General features: G+C 39.8%; 1 protein-coding gene across 7 annotated transcripts in view; it reads right to left on the minus strand.

The window, feature by feature from the left end:
* PRDM5 (PR/SET domain 5) overlaps nt 1-20,049 on the minus strand; it is a 151,443-nt gene that overhangs the window by 78,335 nt on the left and 53,059 nt on the right. For 3 of the 7 annotated variants that reach the window (XM_075929819.1, XM_014574834.3, XM_014574833.3), the window contains 5 exons: nt 16,982-17,061; nt 13,565-13,649; nt 12,156-12,313; nt 7,525-7,611; nt 5,326-5,419 (listed from right to left, as the gene is read on the minus strand). In XM_075929819.1, coding sequence (XP_075785934.1) covers nt 5,326-5,419; nt 7,525-7,611; nt 12,156-12,313; nt 13,565-13,649; nt 16,982-17,061 — 504 coding nt within the window. Of the gene's footprint in view, nt 1-5,325; nt 5,420-7,524; nt 7,617-12,155; nt 12,314-13,564; nt 13,650-16,981; nt 17,062-20,049 lie in introns of all 7 variants that reach the window. The other 4 variants (XM_075929820.1, XM_006125581.4, XM_014574835.3 and 1 more) reach the window with 3 other exon arrangements.

A 20,049-nucleotide genomic window follows, 5' to 3' on the forward strand; every position in this document is an offset into this window, starting at 1 on the left:
TTCTGGCCCAATTGAAAGTAGGGATGTAAATACTGGTTTAAAAAAACCCTACGTAACCAATTAAAATTTTTATTAGTTACACCCGCATTTCTCAGACTGTGGATCCCGAGCAACTTAGAGGGGGGCAGGTCGCAGTATCACAAAGTTTGAGAACCCCTGGGTTACAGAGTCAAATGTGTCACCACAGAACTGGTAGTGTAGGGCTGTGCTGCGGCACCCCCACATTTCACACAGGACCTCACTGTCAGTTCCTGCACCTAGGGCTCAGCTGCTGGCCCCCACGCGGGGGGATCCAGACTGCTGCCTACATCTGGGACCTGGGCTGCTGCCCCCTCCGTGGCCCTCCTGCCTGCTGGCTCCTGTGATCTTGCTTGGCTGCAACTTGCCAGCCCATGTGCCTGTGGTTCCTCTCAGCTTCAACTCCCAGGGCAACAGTGGAGTCCTGGAATCCAGCTGGCAGCAGAGTTTAATCGTTAACTGAAACCGACAAGAATACATCCCCAACTGAAAGGCCAGTGAATGGAAAGACTCCCGTTTACTTCAGTGGCCTTCAAATTCCAATCTGATAGACCATTCCAACGGTGCTGAAACACTCATTTCCTTACTGCACAACTTTCGTTTGACACCAAATTAATCCACCTCTCCACTGGCATTACTCTTCTAAATGGAAACACCATTTTTCTATTAGCAAAAGTACTCTCTTGTCATGGAAGTAGATCTTGTGCCTATTCTTTTCTGATAAGCAGCATGTGACATGCATCTGACGAAGTGGGTCTTTGCCCATGAAAGCTTATGCTCCAATAAATGTTAGTCTATAAAGTGCCACAGGATTCCTCGTCAACTTAAAGTGGGGAATTTTTTTCCATTTGCCCAATTTTTTTTTTGCGCGACTTAAGAGTGAGGAATGGGAGGACTTATAATGCATCAGTCCCTATAAGCTACAATGACGTTAGTCTCGAGCGGATGTATACCGGGGCAGCTTATAGTGGGGACGCCCCATGTCATGCAGGGTAAGAGCCATAATGTACAAGATGGATAACTCTCAATAAACAAACAGAGTATTCATTATTTCTTCTAAGCCTCATTATTCAGCATGTGGCCCCATTTCTCATTAGCTGCACGCCATCCAAACTCTATACTGAATAGGTAATTTTTCTTTTCTTTATATACTTTTCTCTACTTTATTAGTCAGTTTATTCATACAACACCTCTTCATTAATCACAGAAAAGAAACAGGAAAACTTTCCTAACCAACATATTCCTGCACCAAAGCACTAGAACATTGGTAGGCAGTTATAGAGATTTTCAAAAGCTCCTACAAAACTTAAGAGCACAAGTACAACTAGTTTAAAAAAATAAATCATATTTGTGCACCTAAATCCCTTAGATACCTTTAAAAAAATCTCATAAAAGACTGCATTACAAAATCCACTGTGCACGCTATATTTTATACACCGTACAAAGTATATTTTTACAAGATCTCATTACTTTAATAAATCACAACCAATTTTCACCAGACTACTGTAAAGCATATCTGTAAACTAAGAACTCTCTCTCCACCAAATGCCAAGTTTCTTCCACCTACTACTTATGCTCTAAGGCTCTTTTAAAAAGTCACTTCATACACATAAAACTGGGAAAGTATTTCCACTCCCTATTTTCAAGTCAAAAGACTTCGGCTCTGTTGGATTGAGAAATCAATTTTAAATTAAAAAACCTGCTAATAAAAATGTTCTGCCTTAAATCCAGTCAAAACTAGGGAATAAAGGTGTAAGTGTATCTTAAGTTACTTGTTGTCCTTCAGGTACAGATTATAAGGAAATATTGTGTTTGCCCCCCAGCTTTCACTCCTACAAATTATGCGGGTGGACACAAGAGGTTTTTTTTAAACAATTAATTAAATGTATTATTATTATTATTAGGTTTAAAAAAGTGAGAACGTAAAAATTGTGTCGTCTTACTCAATAGATCTTCTTACATAATATAGAGCCCCCTATCTTCTTTCTTTAATGTTCAAAGTAAGTGTTCACTGCCCTAAATTCTTGTTAGCTCTGAGTCGTCAGCGTAGCTAAGAGAATAGAACATGGATTGTATTCCTTCTACTGTATTATCAACAGAATTATTACGAAATTCTATAAATTATATTGGTGTAAACCCGTTGAGGTCAGAGGGTTTCATAACTGTTAGTGAGAGTATAATTTAGCGTGCAGGACCTAGTATTACCAACAGTGATATGCAAGAACAGGGATGGACTCTTGTTTTCTTTTAAATCCCAGCTTGAATTTGCAGAACTGGCAATTGGGAGCACAGGGAATATTTTACCACTAAACTAAACACATTTGATCTGGAATCTTGAAAGACAAAAAAAAAAAGTCAATCCCCATGATACCATTTTCCATAGATCCACTTCAGGCACTCCTTTATTAAATATACATATGTACTAATTTACCATTGATTTTTTTTAAACTTTGCTAGATACCACTATCTGTAGAATACCTCATTTTCAAGGTAACTGTATATAATTTGCATATCAAATTTTAGATGGAATTTATGAAGGAAGGTAAGCCTTCATTCTGAGTTTTGCATGCTTTCGTGAATCTATTGCTCAGGGAGAAGAAGTTTCCCACACAAGTCCTTCTCCATGACACAGCATTGTGAAACTTCACAAACATTAGGTGGATTTATTTTTGTTCGTTTGTTTTTGCTCTTTCCTCAGAAGTAGCACATGAGTTCAATGCTGGAAGAGGGACCATTGGTCAGCTCTGGTATGGCAATGCCTATGATTCTGAGCTATTTTTGAGTTATTTAAATAAATGGACAGGTTATTAAATAAATAGCCACAGAGCCTGTCGATCTCAGGATGAGGTCATAAGAGGTGGAGTTTTAACGTTCTTTATCTGAAACACACACTCTGATCTTATAACAGAGACCCTCGTTTTAACCACTATCTTGTATTTAAACTATTTCTTATACAGTACATAATAGTGATGACGTTCACTTTGTTAATGGTCTGTCAGTCCTTCTGTTATAAATAACTGCACAGGTAGAGAGGATGTTGTACCCAACCAAAAAAATGTTTGCTTTACGCAAATTTTTATATACAGATATGGTGCTGGTAGTGAGTCCAGGAGCCGAAACATTAAAGAAATTGGAATAAAAAAGTGTTTTATCCTCCCCCCCCCAAGATCTTTAAGGCACAAGACAAAAAGAATTTTGAGCTCAGAGAAATTGGAAAAACAAAAGATGTATTTTAAAAAGAGATTGGCAAGAACCTGTAACTCTGAATGGGCTTTGCTACTTTTGAGTATTTTGGAGGTGGGGGAAGGGAGAAAGCCCACTCAAGTCGACAGAAAATTATTTCAATGGGCTTTAGATCAGTCCCTAAATTAGGCCAATCTACACTAGACCTAGAAGGTCAGGCTAAGGTACGTAGCAACTCCAGCTACATAAAATACATAGCTTAGCGTGAATTTTACAGTAGAAGATCGACAGGAGCAAACACTCCCATCATCTTCCCTTGCTCCTCGTGACTGCCAGGAGTACTGGCGCTGGCTGGAGCCACCCTCAGCATTCGATTTAGCAAGTATTATCTAGACCTGCTAAATTGAATGCCAGAGAATTGATCTCCAGGGCAGTAAGTATAAAGGTGGTTCAAGTGTTTAAAAAGAGGTTTCTATGCATTGGGGTGTGCAGCTTATGGCTCTTTTGTCATTCCTAAAATACATGCAACTTTTTAAATTAAAATGAAAAATTCAAAATTTTAAAAACACATAATTACTTATGTAACTTAAATGTGTGCATGAACCTGAATTTGACCAGTTACGATGTAAATTTCAAAAAATATAAAAAAAAGTGCAAAAAGATGCAGCAGCAGAAGTTCCATTAAATAAAGTGTGAGTATCTTTCATTTATGCTGTTATTAATCATGTCAATCATCAATAATATTAAGTTGTATATTTTCAGTCATGCAAATGGGCATTCTTATACAGCTCTTAGATGACCACTTGTTCTGAATTTTGATGTAGTTTAGCTCTTTGGTTTGAAAAGGTTGCTGACCCCTGAGTTAGAGTATATATTTATAGAAAGATAATAAAGATTTTTAATACTCTGGCTAAGGCTGTCATCAGAACAAGATTCTACAACCTTAAATACTCAGTGAAAGAATAGATCATAGCTTTGGAAGCCTAAGAAAAAATGACAATGCTCAAAAAAATTCTTTAATGCATATTCACTTAGTACAAAACTGGTATATTAATTTTTTGGGTATGTCTGCACTACAGAGAAGGTTGAAGCTGCTTCTGTCCATCTTCCAGGGTTCGAATTAGCAGCTCTAGTGAGGACACACTAATTCAAACTGAGAGGGATGTTCCAGTAGATGCTAATAGTCCTGCTTCAATGATGAGTAAGGAAAGTCAAAAGAAGAGTGTTCTCCCTTCGACTTCCTGCAGCGTGGACAGTGCCAAAAGCCAAGTTAAGATACTTCGACTTCAGCTATACAATTAACACAATCTTATGCCATAGTGTAGATGAACCCATAGGAAACAGAAGTTTCCCTCAAAACATAGCAGTACCTTCAAAGCTACAGTGATCTTAGGAGTAAAATAATAAGAAATTTCTACATACTTTTATTCATTTTTTTAAATTAACTCATTTAACAAAATATAAAAGAAATTTAGATTCTCACAAGTGACTAAATCCTATCTTCTGCTGAAGAGAGGCAAAGAAGGCACCCGTACTCCAAAACCTCAAAGCAAAGCCGAGTCTTTTAACAATGACTGAGAAGATTAGATACAGATCTAAGATGGCATAGTTTGTAAACTCAAACAGGACAGAGGGACTTGTCCAATCTTCTAGAATTTATGCTTCTGACAGAAAAACTTGGTTTGTGGCTAAGAATCTTGACTGGGCCTTTGAAGCTATAGTGAGTTCTCAATTCTGACACAGACTTCTTTTGTCACCTTGCTCAAGTCACTCAGCTCTTTGTTTCAACTACCCATCTATAAAAGGGTATAATACTACAAATTAATCTGAAAGACGCAGAAGTTCTTTGTCAAAGGACTTTGGAATGACACTGGATTATCTGAAGTCTCTATGTTGTACAGCAGGAGTAAATCAGCAGGTAAACTTTCAGACTTTACTGAATCTCCTGGCTCTTGTGGGTTGAATCTGTATAGTAATCATTGAACATAATTAGGGTATTCGAGAGCAAGACAGAAGGAGAATGTACTTCAACTGTGTGCTGTGTAACAGCGCATTTCCTCCCACAGGGTACAAATCAGTGATGTGGACTGATGAAGCCCTTTGTCCCTCTGAATTAGCACTTACTGTTATGTATTAGTAGGTGTCTCTGCAGAGAGAACGGGGTGCGGAACAAAGCCTTGCATTCCTCACACTGGAATGGTCTCTCTTCAGAGTGGGTCTGCAGACGAAAGACAATGAGTCAGGGGGAAGGATCAGGGAAATCAATTAGGTGTTATTACAATAATTGTAGATAACTTGGCAGGCGGTTTTCAGAGGGGCATCATAGCAGTTCCACTTATTAGGTGAAAAAGCCTTAAACTACATCCATTATGTGGAACTTTGCAAGACAACAGGACAGTTATTAAATAGGCGTGCACCATAAGTCTTTAGAACCCTGTTATGTAAAAGGGTATATAAGCATGTACATGTGCACGCTCCTCTGTGTCTGTCTGTGTCTATGTATATACACACACATTTTGAAAGAAAGCTACAGGAGAGGATTTGCTATTTCACTAAATAATACATAAAATGATAAAAATTAAGTACACCCTCAAAAGCACAACATTTTCTCAGTTAATTCCAGTCCACTCTTAGCCAGCTGCTGGTCTGCCTACTTTCCACACAACCATTTAAAAGTTTAGCACATTAAATCTCTCACATCTAGAACCTATCCCTACCCTCGTCTCCCCTTCATTTGCTAATTTGAAACAGAAGACAGAAGTATTTGTACTGAGAGCCTTGCTTACCTCTGTAAAAATTCACCATAGCTGAAACAGCCACATCAAAGTCATAAACAAGACAGAAAGCTAAGCTTGGCTGAATCTTGTAAACAAACTTCATAACTGCTGACACTGATCTCTGGAGCTTGTGAAAGAGTCAGCTTTTATTCTACTTGTGTAAAATTCAAATAACTTCCTCTGATTTTTTTTATTGTAATGTCGTACCATCCCATTATAGTCAGTAAATGATACTGTACAATATTATCTAAGCAATTGCCTATAATTTTCTGATAAAGGGAAGATTTAAAGAATGAGTGTCTAAATACTGCATTTAGCTCAAGAGGACCTTAATTGAAAGCTATTGTGCCTCAAGGGGAGTGATTGGAAGTGTTGTATAACATGCAGGGATTATGATTAATAACAAAATGATGTATATTAAAGAGTGATTCTCATAGCCTATGGGTAAACATTAATATGGGACATAAGTGCACAATCTGTTTTCTCCTCATGGCAGGGAAATCCCGAATGGCATAAGATATTTATAGCTACTCTACAAATTGGGGGAAAAGGTAAAGAGCAATTAAATTATTTATATGTAGCCTTTAGCGCTCTTGGATCTCTCGCTCTCGCGCGCACACACACACACACACACACACACACACACACACACACACACACACACACACACACACACACACACACACACACACACACACACACACACACACACACACACACACACACACACACACACACACACACACACACACACACACACACACACACACACACACAGAACCCAAACTTCTTTTCTCATGGCAAGCAATACCAAGATGTTATGATACACTAATAGCCGACTGTAGTGGACTGCAAACACTACAGCCAAAACAATGATTAGATAAAACAGCACAGGACTCTTTTCTTTCATAGATACTTATTCTTTCAAACATTCTATTGTTTGTTATTAAGGAACAAAGCCTTGCTACTTCATTGCTATGTATTAGTGCATGTCCACAAGAGAGAAGGGGTACCTTTTAAGAAGGTACCTTGAGACTGGATGGCTCAGACAGTGCAATGGCTGAAAATGGGATACAGAGGCTTTTCACCCCTAAGACCAGGTCCACACTACACCAGGAAGGTCGGTTTAAGGTACACAATTCCAGCTACACAAAATGTAAGCTGACTCCAGCTATGCCTTAAGCCGCGCTTGGAGCGGTCTTCACAGAGGGCTCTTTGCGACTATAAGTACTTGTGCTGACCAGAGCTGCCCTGAGCATTCCATTTAGCGGGTCTTAACTAGAGCGAAATTGAATGCCAGAAGATCAATCTCTGGCACAGCAAGTGAAGATGTGGCCTTAACGTGTAGTTCAAATCCAGTCTAAGTCCCATACAGTAGAAAGGCCACTAACTGGCCATCAAACGGCTATGTAAAATTGATTGATTGTTTAAGTCTGGCTCTTAGTGGTTCACAACATAATTAGTATTAGTGGATACCCTTTCCTGGCAGTCTCAACAGAGAGGCCAAGGATTGACTGGGCATGAAGAGACTGAACTACCTTCTCACCTCAATAGGTGGTTCCTCCAGAACAGGGTTGAGACATATTGATGAGACACTGTGGGGAAGCTTGCAGTGCTGCTGTCTGTGCTGTACCTGTTCTGTGGATAAATAGAAGGGTTCAGTCTCCAGGGCTGTCAATCTGGCACTTTTCACGAGCGCAAAAAAGTTACTTCCAGTTATTTCAAAACACCCTACGCTAGAATGCTTTTCCGTTTGGTTAGCTCTATGGGTGCAGGGCTCTTCCACTCACTTAAAATCTCTTTGCAGCTTTTCTCATATATGGCCTTTCAGCTATAGTGTAGGAGCCCAACTGTATTTCTAAAACTTCAAACGGAGACAAATATCTAAATGTGTAATAGATGCAAAGATGCACCTGGAGATTAATTTATCATTTTCATCACACAATGCATGCAATCGCATGTTCACTTTCTCATACCAGGAGTTCTTTTGATTTGCTAGAAATGCACATGGGTTCTAGAATAGGAGACTCCAAATCAGAAAACTGGCCTAGTATTTTTATTATGCTCACATGCAATTTGAAGGTTCAAACAACAAGGCTTTAGTTGCTGTTACAAAATTATATGTAACTGGATATAATAAATTTAATATACAAACTACTGCGTAAGAGTACTATACAATAATATAGTATTGTACATAGGATTTACCAACTGGTATTTTAAAAGACCCAATTAATATACACCTAGGAGCAAAAACAGTGAGCAAGAGATAAACATACAAAAGTGTAGATTTCCAAAAATGTCCAATTCCGCCCCCTCCACCCCCACCTCTCCAGCTGACGGGCACATGCCCCTAACTTGAATGTAACAGAACAAATTGCAGCTGCTTCATATCAGGCACCACCTAAAGCTGACCTCCACTCAGATCAAGCTGAAGCAGCAAACACCAAGACCTGTAGTTTCTGCAGTCAAAAGAAAGGTGCCCATTATCCTATAGAACATCTTCAACTGCATTTACCAGACTCAGATTCACCATGGTCCTTAAGCAACTACCTAATACTAATAATGTGAGTAGCCTCACTGACTTCAGTAGGACTATTCACATGCCTAAATAAAAGCTAAATATATATAGTTTTTCATCCATAGACCTCGTAGCACTTCACAATTGTTCACCTATTTATCCCCACAATACCCCTTGAGTAGGAAAGCATCATTAACCTAATTTTTAAAGATGGAGAATGAGGCACCTTCAGGCAGAGCAACTTGCACAAAATTCATGATACTGAGCACGGGTCTTCCAAATCCCAGGCTAGCGCACTATCCGTGTGCTTGAGTACACAGCTCAAACAGGGCCTTTAAAAAGTATCTAATCCACTCAGTTGTTGCCACATACTTTTCTACAAAATCAGTGATGAACTGAGCTTTGAAATATGTTGAAAATTTGGATACAGTGCTGAACCCAAGTGTATCAGCACGGGAACAGTCTATCGATATGGAATGTGTGTAAGCATTTCACTGCATTGCTGCGGCTCACGCAGTAATGTAATTAGGGAACAGTGCAACACCAGCAGAGAGGCTTGAAGATAATTTCCCCCATTTGAATGTTATCCTTATTAGGAAACCATTATTATGTTTATCATTCTAGTGCTTTGAATGGTACAGAAATGCATATAGTATACTCTTGAGTCATTCAGAATCTGGACTGGCCCAGGGCACCTCATATTAATAAGGCTGCACAGAGGGAGGATGTGGCACCCAAGATACCTACATCTTTTATTCTGCTGCCAGGGTTGCAGCTATCCACTGGAATTCTATAGGAATAGGCTTGGCATTCTATAAAAATAGGCTTGGCATCTGCGTAGGAGGGTGATGAGACCAAGGCAGCTGAGGAACAGGCTGCTATGGACCATTCCCTAGGAACACGGGTCTCGTGGAATTCTATCCTCAACCCAAGCATACAGCTTCTTATCCTAGCAGAATCCCCCTAGCACTGCCATTCAGTGGTGGGCAATCTGTAGATCTATCAGGGTAATCTGACTGAGGGTCGTAAGACATTTTGCTGACATTGACTGTCTGCAGGCTTCGCCTCCCACAACTCACAGTGGCCATGGTGAGTTAATTCCCACCTCCCATTGAACTTCCGTGACCGTTCAGCAACTAACTCCTTTCAGCTTCTTTGAAAAGCCAATTCTTAAATTGCACAGTGGGCAGCACTTACAAAAAACCTGAGCATTGTGTGAACCATGTTCTACTTTATTCTGACACTTCCACACAGCACCAGATGAAGTATCTGCTAAAATTAATCAAAAAAACAAAAAACTCTTCATCCAAATGATACAAATCAAATTCAAAGAGGGAAAAACACTTCTAACCTGCTTCTTCTTATAAATAAAAGTCTGCTTGCTAGCTGCAGTGTAAAAGCCAAAAAGGTTTTTTCAAATCAATACATTTGTTCTCCTTTACCTACTGTTTATCTGTTTTTAACCCTAGCACACATTATTCCTACTGCACATTTATAACCAAGCTGCTTCAGAAATAGGAATAGTAAAGGTATTCTGAAACTGAAAAAGCCAAATTCCCAGATGTCAGCCAATATGGATGCAAACATTTACTTTTCCCCCAAAGAAAATAAAACAAGTACAGTATCCTCATTGGATCACACATGCACAAAATCAGGAGAATGTATATTTGAACGAACAAAACCACAAACATAATGAAAAAGCACAAATGAAATACATGATGGAGTGGGATAACATGAAGTTTTCAGTCATGGTAACTATATTGGGATAACTACACTATCAACAAGTCACTGACCTCTCTGCCTCTGGTGAATAGTGCCGTTCCCTCAAAATAGAGAAGGGACGCTTGTCTCATATAATTTGTGCCATGCTGTTTATTCACTGTACACAGACATATACTGTGTGTTTTTCAAAATGATATGTTGGTTGGACTTGAAGGGGTTGAAAGCATAAGTAAATGTATGTTCTGTTTCTCTGTGCACTGTCTTTATCTAATGGCACTAAGGTACTTTTTGTATTATTAGCACACAGACTCAAGAAATAAGCGTGGGAATAATTATGACAAACACAAAACAAGATATTCATCAGGTAATCAACCAAAAAGTTTGCAAATTTCACTCAGCAGAATATATAATCTTCAGCAAAATATAGGATTCCATCCTGCAAGATTTATTCATCTTTAGTTACATGAGCAGGGCCACTGATTTAAGTAAGAGAACAAAATGATATAGCATTATTCTTGCTTGATCCTGAAGTTCTTATTCAGGAAAAATACTATTGGACATCACAACACAGTGTTTCTCCAAGTGGTCTGCAGACCCACTCCGAGAAAGCTGCTACTGAGTCACTCCACTTGTTTGCTTACCGGCTCTCTAGCCACAGGGTCTCATGGTTCCCATTGGCTGCAGTTCACCGTTTTCAGGAAAGGAGAGCCGCAGAAAGCTGCGTGACCTGGGCTACTGCTTCCCGCAGCTCCCCTTGGCTGCAAATGGGAGCCGCCAGGCTCCCGTGGCTGCGGAGCTAGTAAGCAAACAAACTGGAGCTGCCTGGTAGAAGCTCTCTGAGTGGATCTGCAGGCCACTTTGAGAAACACTGTCAATATCAGAATATGTAGATTTCTTAATTTTTAGAAAGAGAAGGACTGCCCAGATTGTGTGTGTCAGGAATTTTCATATCCATATTCAGGACATTTCTTATCTTAGTAAGGTCTGGGTTTTGTTTTTTTTTAAATGAAGTTACACGTGGGAGGTATGATCATAATATATATGGCAGCTAGCCTGGTCTTCTAGCATGCTCCGGGGCTGGGGAGGGGAGTCATCACTGATTCATCCTGCAAGAAGCATTATTACTACTTTCATATGATTTATGGCTGAACGTACAAGAGATGGTGCAAAGATCCTGTGCCAAATTCCCAGATGGCATATAACATGAGCCACACTTTGAAAACCTTCTAAGTATGGACATATCAGTTTCATCAAAGTGAAGATGGGGAGGGGGGGAGGAGAGTAAAGGGTTCCAAAGATTGGGCAGGAAACCAGCCAGATAATTGTTTTACAATTATGTAATTCTGAGGCAGCAGACATGGGTGCAGCTTTGCCACTCAAAATGTAACATAGGGATTAAAAGTAATGGCAAGCATTACAGAAATTAGGACAGGCAGGTTTCAGTAGAACATCCCTTTGTGTGTACATTCTCAGGGTAGTGTTTCTTATGACGTGTCAATAATATATTATTTAACACTACCAAGTGCAAAAAAATATATTGTTTGAAAGTACCTCCTCATAATTACAGTGATTAGGAATGACTGCATTATTGCTCATTTTGTTCAAATATCTTTTTTTTTTAATAAAAACTGAAAACCTTTTAGATCAGATAAAAAACTTTACTTGATAACATATAAAAACAAACCAGAAAAATAAAAATAGGGATTTACTCAGTGTGTTTAGCAAAATAATCATTTTTGTGTGTGTTTGTATTTTACTGGAATTCATTTATTATCTTGAGATCTTGGTTATAACAAAGAACACTAGAAAATACATTTTTTCAATACTTTAATCATGTTTATAAGCATGCCAGAGCTTAATGATCAACCATTTAAAAGAAAAATAGCTGCATATCTGAGGCTGGCAGACCTGTAAACAACAACAGCAGAGTGCTTTACCTTCTTGTGATTCTTGTAAACATTTCTGTGGGCAAATCCCTTTCCACAAAGCTTGCATTTATAAGGTTTATCTTCACTGTGTATTATTTTGTGTGCAGTCACTTGATCAAGTCGTTTGAAGGACTTATTGCAAACCTCGCAGGTGTAGGGGCGTTTTTCTGCAGAAAATGAGTGGGGGACATTTAATCTCCTGTTTATACAGGGGGAGAAGATGAAAGGCAGAGACAGTCATCTCCTCAGAGAGATTTTTGCAATTAAGTCAACCCAATTAAGATTAAACCAATTAGAAAGACATCTAATGCCCTTTATGTTAGACAGTTAAGTCACTTCATAAAAGATGAGCTATGGTGTATCTCAAGAAATTGGCACATTCTTTGCAATAGTCATTGCTAACACTAAATTCTGATTAATTAGCTTAAATCAAAAGAGAATGACTTCAAAGAGGAAAAGCCTGTTTCCAGATTACAAATGTGAAAGAGGGCATGACAGTTTAAATGTTTTAAAAGTTAATTAACTATATCTCATATATTAGTTTCCAAAACCAAAAGTTGCTATGCAAAAAGCCTTTATGCCTGAACTGGTGACTCGAACCCAAACCCTGTAGTCTCATCCAAACATGTCAAAAGTAAGCTGAAAGCCTCGAGGATAAAGCTTATTTTAAAATTACATGTGACTGCAGTAAGTTGAAACCAAGAAAGCAGATATATTAAAAAGCTCTGCTGTTAAAAATCCTGTATTTTCCTACTTTAATGTATTTGACAGAACCAAGTTCATACTTCCATTGTGTTGGCTGATGTTTCTAATTACTGGGTGAATGAGCTAGAAGTGCCAGAATCTAAATGCTGGCAGTGTAATTCATATAATATTGCCAGACTGCAGGCACAGGATGCTGCCAGTCACTGACTTGCTCCAAAAGAGGCTAAGAAGGCTGATAAATTACTGTGTGATCTACTGCATGGTGTGGTATTAACTGCTTTATTCTGACTGGCAGCATTGCACTCCCAATGCAAGACCATTTGAGAAGCTGAACATCTCTCTCTCTCAGCCCGGCCTGAGGCATATCCAAGTTCCACACCCCTTCCATTCAACCACTAGGCACCTAAACCCCTACACAAACCAAGCAGCAACACTATTTCTTTCCCAGTCCCCATAGCACTCCACTCTTCCTTCCCAGCTAGTCTGAAGGAGAAGCCTGAAGAAGCTGACATGAAACAAAGGTTGCACCACTTAAATTTTGACCTTTCAGTGGTGTGAAAAGTATTAGTTGGCACCAGATTTACTTGCACCAGCCCCTAAACACTTCAGAATCCATCAAAACAGATATAAAATAAAGTAAAAAGCAATAAACCTTAGGGGCCAATTCTGGTATACACGGAAAAAAACCCACAGTTTTGTTTTTGTTTTTTTACCTGAGTGAGTTATCATATGGCGTTTTAGCTGGTTAGCTGAAATAAATTTCTTGTCACATTCCTGACACTCAAAGATTTCATGAACCTGCAAAATGAGTGTTTAATGATAATTAAATATGTGTCTCAAACAAGATCACACATCTTAGATATACTGAACATCTAACAGACTGTAATTATTTCCTAGCTAGTAGCTATGTTCATACTCAGGGATATATTGTGATTTCTTCCTTAATTATCCCGTGCTGAACAACAGTGTGTCTCAAAAATCAAATGTTCATACTTCTGAACAAACACAGGCATGAAGATGATCTAAATATGCAATATCACATTCATTTTAAATCCAACCAATATGGTAATTGGATGCAAAAAATAAATAAATGTGGAATACCTTGCAAAAAGGGCTTATAAATAACAAATAGAGCTTGAAGGTCCGTTGCTCTCACCAACAGAAATTGGTCCAATGAGAAATATTCTCACCCACTTTATCTTTCCAACAACAAAATAACACATGTACAATAATTTTCAAAAAAGTGTAATAAACATGAAATACTGTTGGCTTCCACTGTAAATAAAACAATGTATTTCAACAGTATCAGTGTATCAGATTACTAACATTGCCATTGACTAATAAAATGAAAAAAACTGGGTAAGGATAAGATTAGTGCTTTATTTGCAGATGAACTAGTCTCATATAGCCTTTATCAACATGATCATAACATCCAGATATAAAACACTTCTTTTCCCTGAACTACATTAATAAATGCATTGCACATGATGCACATGGCCCCAGTGGCCATACTTTCTAGAGCATTCTAGCAAAGATACCAAGTTTGCATGTGCAGCCAAAAGGATGGATCTGTCCAAGTATCAACCTAGGGCCTGGACCAGATGCTGCACTAATGACCGGGTTTTGAAGCCAAGTATACATTTTCTTTCTATATATACACACATTAAAAAAAAAAAAACCACACTTTTCGTGAGGGATGACAGAGTGATGTCAACATGTCACTCTGTGTCCTACCATCCCTTCTCAGCCACCTGGCTTCCTCCAACCTTCCCTCCGTCCCCGGTGCTGTGGGGAGGGAGGCAGCAGCCACGTGGCTTTTCTAGTACTCCGGAAGGAGAGGCGGGACGGGAGCCACATGGCTTCCCTGGTCTCTCTTGGGGGGCAGGGTGGGAGCCACATGGCCTCCCCAGTGCTGGGAAGAGGGACAGAGTCCTGTGGCCGCCTCTCTCCCTGGGGGAGGGGTGGGAGCAGCATGGCCTCCCCACAGTCCAGTGCTCCGGGGGAGGGGGAGTAATTAGCCAGAGCCATGCAGCCTCCCTGCTCTTCAGTGCTGTGGGGGAGGTTAGGAGCCCCGCAGCCTCTGCCTTCCCCAGTGCTCCGGGAGGGGCCCCTATGGCCTCCTCCCTTCCTGGTGCTCTGAGGAGGCGGGAGGGGGGTTGGCAAGTGTAGCAAACAGGGGACACAGCCCCTAGTAATTATCTAAAGGCCAGTTATAATATTCCATAAGGCTTCCATGGCCTTCTGTTTACATACTACAGGTTGAACCTCTCTAGACCCGCACTCTCTGGTCAAGCAACATCCATGGTCCGGCACGAGTTTAGTTAGTCGGATGGATGCCCACTTATAGTGTGGTCACATTTCCTGCGGTCCCATAAAGTTTGTTTATAGCCACCAGACCTGGCTCTCAGCATTCTGTGCTGTTATTTAGCTCTAATTTACCCCTAAATGCCTTCTAAAATCCCAGTAAACAATGGAAGCTGCTAGACAATGTTGACCTCCCATGGTTTGGCAAATTCTCTGGCTCACCACCAGTCAGATCCCAAGGGTACCAGGCAAGAGAGTGTTCAAGCTGTATTCCGTGTGAACCTGACGAGTCTTAGTGAAAAAAATCCTTATGCAAAATTAGGTCATGCCCTTGGTAGACATAACTTGCACTGAAAAATATCCTGTTTATCCAAATTCCATATTGATACATGTGGTTTTACTGTACTCTCTCTCAGCTTCATTGGCTTTTCTTCTTCTGGCATTGAAGTTCAGATCTGTATAAACTCCACTGACCTGCCATGTAACAATAAAATAATTCCTCCCGAAATATTTAAGACAACTTATTTTAGGAATTAAGTATTAGTTTTTCTTGAGAATAGACTACAGGCTGAACCTCTAAATTCTAGGATTCTTTGCGGTCAGAAGACAGTCTTGGGACCGCGTTCCATCTTGTAGCTCCTATTACCCTACTGTGATTTTCTATGTGTGACAAGCACGATGGTGGAGATAGTGGTGAACAGGCATTCAATCAATCTGCCATTAGTGTCACCAGCAAAGCTTGTCAAATGGTTCTTTGGTAAGGATCTTTAGGGATTTATAGCAACTGGGACAAAGCAAAGATCTTATTTATAAGCCTAACAATGACATGCCTATAAAAGTGGGACATTATTGGTTTGCAGGGTCCCACAGCCCCCTTCATGAGCAAGTATTTGTGGGTACTAAAACAAAACAGGATGCACTGTGATTAGGTTTGAGAAGATATGGCAGAATTTGTAAGTTTTTTCAAGAAAAGGTACAGAAGAAAAACAACATGAACAAGGAAATAGCAATTCACAAACAGCTAGTACAAGGGATTATAACTGTCTTTGCAACATCCTATTTTAATTGATACTATGTACATCCTCACTGGATTTAGGTTTTAAGTAGGACGTTATTAAAGACTTACAGATAATCTGAAAAACATTACAATACAGATGCTGATAAAAACAGCATCTCTAAGGTTTTGATGATTTAGTAAATTAATCTTACTGGGTCTCCTTTTGGGTATAATGAAGTCAGAAACTTGTATGTATAACCCTGTATTTCTATTCGAACGCCATTATTTTTAGGATATTAATTCTTTCTTTACAGATTCTTAAATATTACAAAAAAAATTGTGCATAAACTAAAATTGTGTAAGTGGCACTTCTTATATCAACCAAATAACTCAAAAGATCATCTATAACACCCTTTGGATTGTGATTTTTTTGCCACACAGGGTGGTAAGAAAGCTTGTTTGCATTTTGTGCATAGTAAGAGAGATTCACAGATTTACTTTAATGGCTAAAATACATTTCTCTCCTTGTGAACTACAGTCAAAAAAAGAAGAGCAGGTAATTGTGATTTAGCTTGGTAATATAAAAGTGACACACACATGAAATTATATTTGGTAAAAGATGCATTAGAATGAAACCAGGATTTTTGGTTTGATCAACTGTGGTTACAAAAATAAATACTCTTAATCAAAGAAGAAGCACTGCTTTTGTAACCAGGAAAAAGACTACCCAATAGTTTGTATTACAGCAGCTCTCAAGTGACTCATGCTCCCTGGCCTTACATCTTGGTGAAGTCAAAGCCTGCTGTGGGTCAACTTTCATGTTACTGACCTTTCGATGCTCTTGAAGATTTGTAGCTGAAGAACACTTCTTACTGCACACAGAGCACATCAACTTCTTCCTAGAATTTCCTAGAACAGAAACAAAATACATCTTAACAAGAAACATCTTAAAAAGGAAAGGCAAAGAAAGGAACCAAATGTTTCTACTGAGTGCGTGATTTTTTTTTCCCCACAGGTCATTTGACTGACAGAAAATGTTATATTTGTAACCCATCTTCATGATATCAGGTTACAGGAGTTCTCTACAGGCATCCTACAAGCTAATTTTTCAATGGAATGCAAATCTAGAAAATTCACTTTTTAAAATATATATATAATAAAATTCAAGTATCACTTTATATCAATCTGCTTGTCACAAACTAAAAAAAAATACTTTAGTATTCAGAAGTGAAAACAATTATCATCCACAAAAACTTTGTGTTACAGGTCAAGCAGCCTATACATTTGGAACATTTGGAATGAGTGAAACAACATGAAATAAGATCTATAATGAAGTCAACACCAAAAGTTCCATTTTCTATCATGACAACAGGGCCTAAAAGCTCCAAGTATCCTTCCTTCTAAGGTGTGCAGTAGGAAACAATCAATCCCACTAACATTTTCTTAACAGTGTATTTGGTAATAGAACCGCATCATGAATAAAAATCTAATCTAATCATGTAAAATTATAAACCCACAGTTCAGCTACAAGATGTATTGCCCTTCCCTTTTCACAGCTTGTTTAAAAAGTGACTGAGCATTTAATTAGGTTTGTCTATTAATTACCATGCTTTCAAATTCATATTAGTACTTCACATCTTTAGTTACTACAAACTTAGTTCTTCGTTTACAACCGAAAGCCCATGTGACATCTCCTGACTTCTCCACCAGAACTGCACTACACTTCACTAAAGATAAGGGCACAAAGGTAAACAGGAGGCCAGACAGTGTTTCTTGGAAGAATACTGAAGCATAAATCAGAAATTAACAAGTCAGATGGTTTCCAGTTCCACACGAGATTCTTCCAGACTTCAAAGTGTCTGATCTTTGCTGTTGTCCCCCTGAAGAATGTATATTTCTTTTGATTATTTGTTTTCCCAATTTCTTCCTTTAGAATATTTTATAAATAATTAAATTGGCATTTGCATTGGCTTTGTCCTCTCTGAAAACTGTTAAATAAACCAGTTTAATGAGAATAAAGATACTCCCCAACCAGGTATTAATTCAAATATTTAAAATACGTGAGTGGTTTCAGCATATATCCCATACATTTAAAAATTATAATATAAACACAGACAAAGGACTGCCCATAAATATACACACTACCTCAAGTCACAGTATCCTCAACAGCCTTAACAATGAGGGAATAAAGACTGGCTTTACAGTGTGCTCAGAAGGTAACAAACCTGGATTAACACCCCCAAAATACCAAACACCAGAAAATGCCCTGCCTGCAGCACCCTCTTACTTATTTTGAACAGCCTCCAGTTTTAGTGCCACTGTTGCCCTCCATAGTGGCAAAATATCACAGGGAGGCCCAATCCCTTAGGAAACCGGGTCTCAGACCATTTAGGGCTTTGGATTACAGCCAAGTGAGATCAAATTCCTTGAATCTAAATACTGTACTTATGAAGGCCATCAAGCTGTTGAAGAGAACAAGGGTACGTCTACACTACAGCCTTATTTCGAAATATCTTATTTTGAAATAGTTAATTCAACATAAGTTATTTCAAAACAACATGTCTACACACAAAATGCATTTCAAAATAGCATTTTGCTATTTCGGAATAGCGCATCCACACTGAGTGGACGCTGAATCTCATTTAAGGCCGGCCGGAACCAGGTCTTGCCAGACCAATTTGATTGTCATGCAAACCTGCTTCTGGGTTCGCATGCAGCCTTTGGTGGCCAGGCTGGCAGCTATCCTGCCATAGACGGCCGCGTTCCTCCATCTAGTGCGGAGATCATGGACATTGAGGGCATCCTTCCCAAACCTGAGTAAGGTCCATGATCTCCACCCTGGACCAGGAAGGTACCTCCTTCTCTGGGCCCTGGCAGGCTCCTGGGAGCTGGCAGGCTGCTCCTGGGGAACAGTGGAGGGCTGGCTGCCAGTGGCTTGCTGGCTCATGTTTTGGGGCCACTGGGTCAGGGGCAGTGACTGCTGATTCTGGGCTGGCAGGCTTGGAGCTGGCACAGGCACTGTGGCCAGAGTCAACCCATTTAAGGGCTCCGGGGAGGTGGGAGGGAGAAGAGTGTTCTTGGCTGAGGGCTGGAGTGGCCACCAGGGCACCCGGGGAAGGATGGAGGCCCCCTATTTCGATATAAGTGTCTACACAGCATTTATTTTGAAATAGCTATTTCCAATTTGGCATTGTTATTCCTCCTGGAATGAGGTTTACCAATTTCAAAATAAGCGCTCCACTATTTCAAATTAATTTCAAAATAGCAGTTTGGCTGTGTAGACACTAGTAAAGTTATTTCAGAATAACAGCTGTTATTTCGAAATAACTTTGCTGTGTAGACCTAACCCTAGGGATTCTGATGTCTGGCACACTGCAGCAGAATGAGCCCTTTTCTCAGTGCCTGCCAGGGCTGCAGGCTTCAAAATCATATGTAGGAGCACACACGTTTACAATATGGATGTAAAACAGTAATCAATGAGTTATCTACCCAATAAACCTAGGCTTACCGGCAGCAATGGAGGGCAGCAGTAGCTGGTGTTGGGAGGAGCCAGCTTCAAAGCTGGTTTCCCCCAGCACTGTCTCCACAGAACGGGGGTGGGGGGTAAACAGGGGAAGCAGAGGCGCAGCGGTCAGGGACCCAGCATGAGTGGCTCACCCTGGGTCCCTGACAGCTCTGTCTCTGCCTTTTAAATGTAGTAAAAGCCAGGCAGCTCTTACTACATTTAAAAGGCAGAACTGCAGCAGAGTGAGTCCGGGACCCAGCATGAGCCAGGACTCAAGAGTCCGGGTTCTCAACAGGTCTGGGACCTATCTTCATTGCAGCTCTGCAGTTTAAATGTAGTAAAGGTCCGGCTGCCTGCGCACCTGGATCCTACTACACTTTAACTGCAGAGCC

Source organism: Pelodiscus sinensis, chromosome 5 (assembly GCF_049634645.1).
Source record: "Pelodiscus sinensis isolate JC-2024 chromosome 5, ASM4963464v1, whole genome shotgun sequence".
NCBI lineage: Eukaryota > Metazoa > Chordata > Testudines > Trionychidae > Pelodiscus > Pelodiscus sinensis.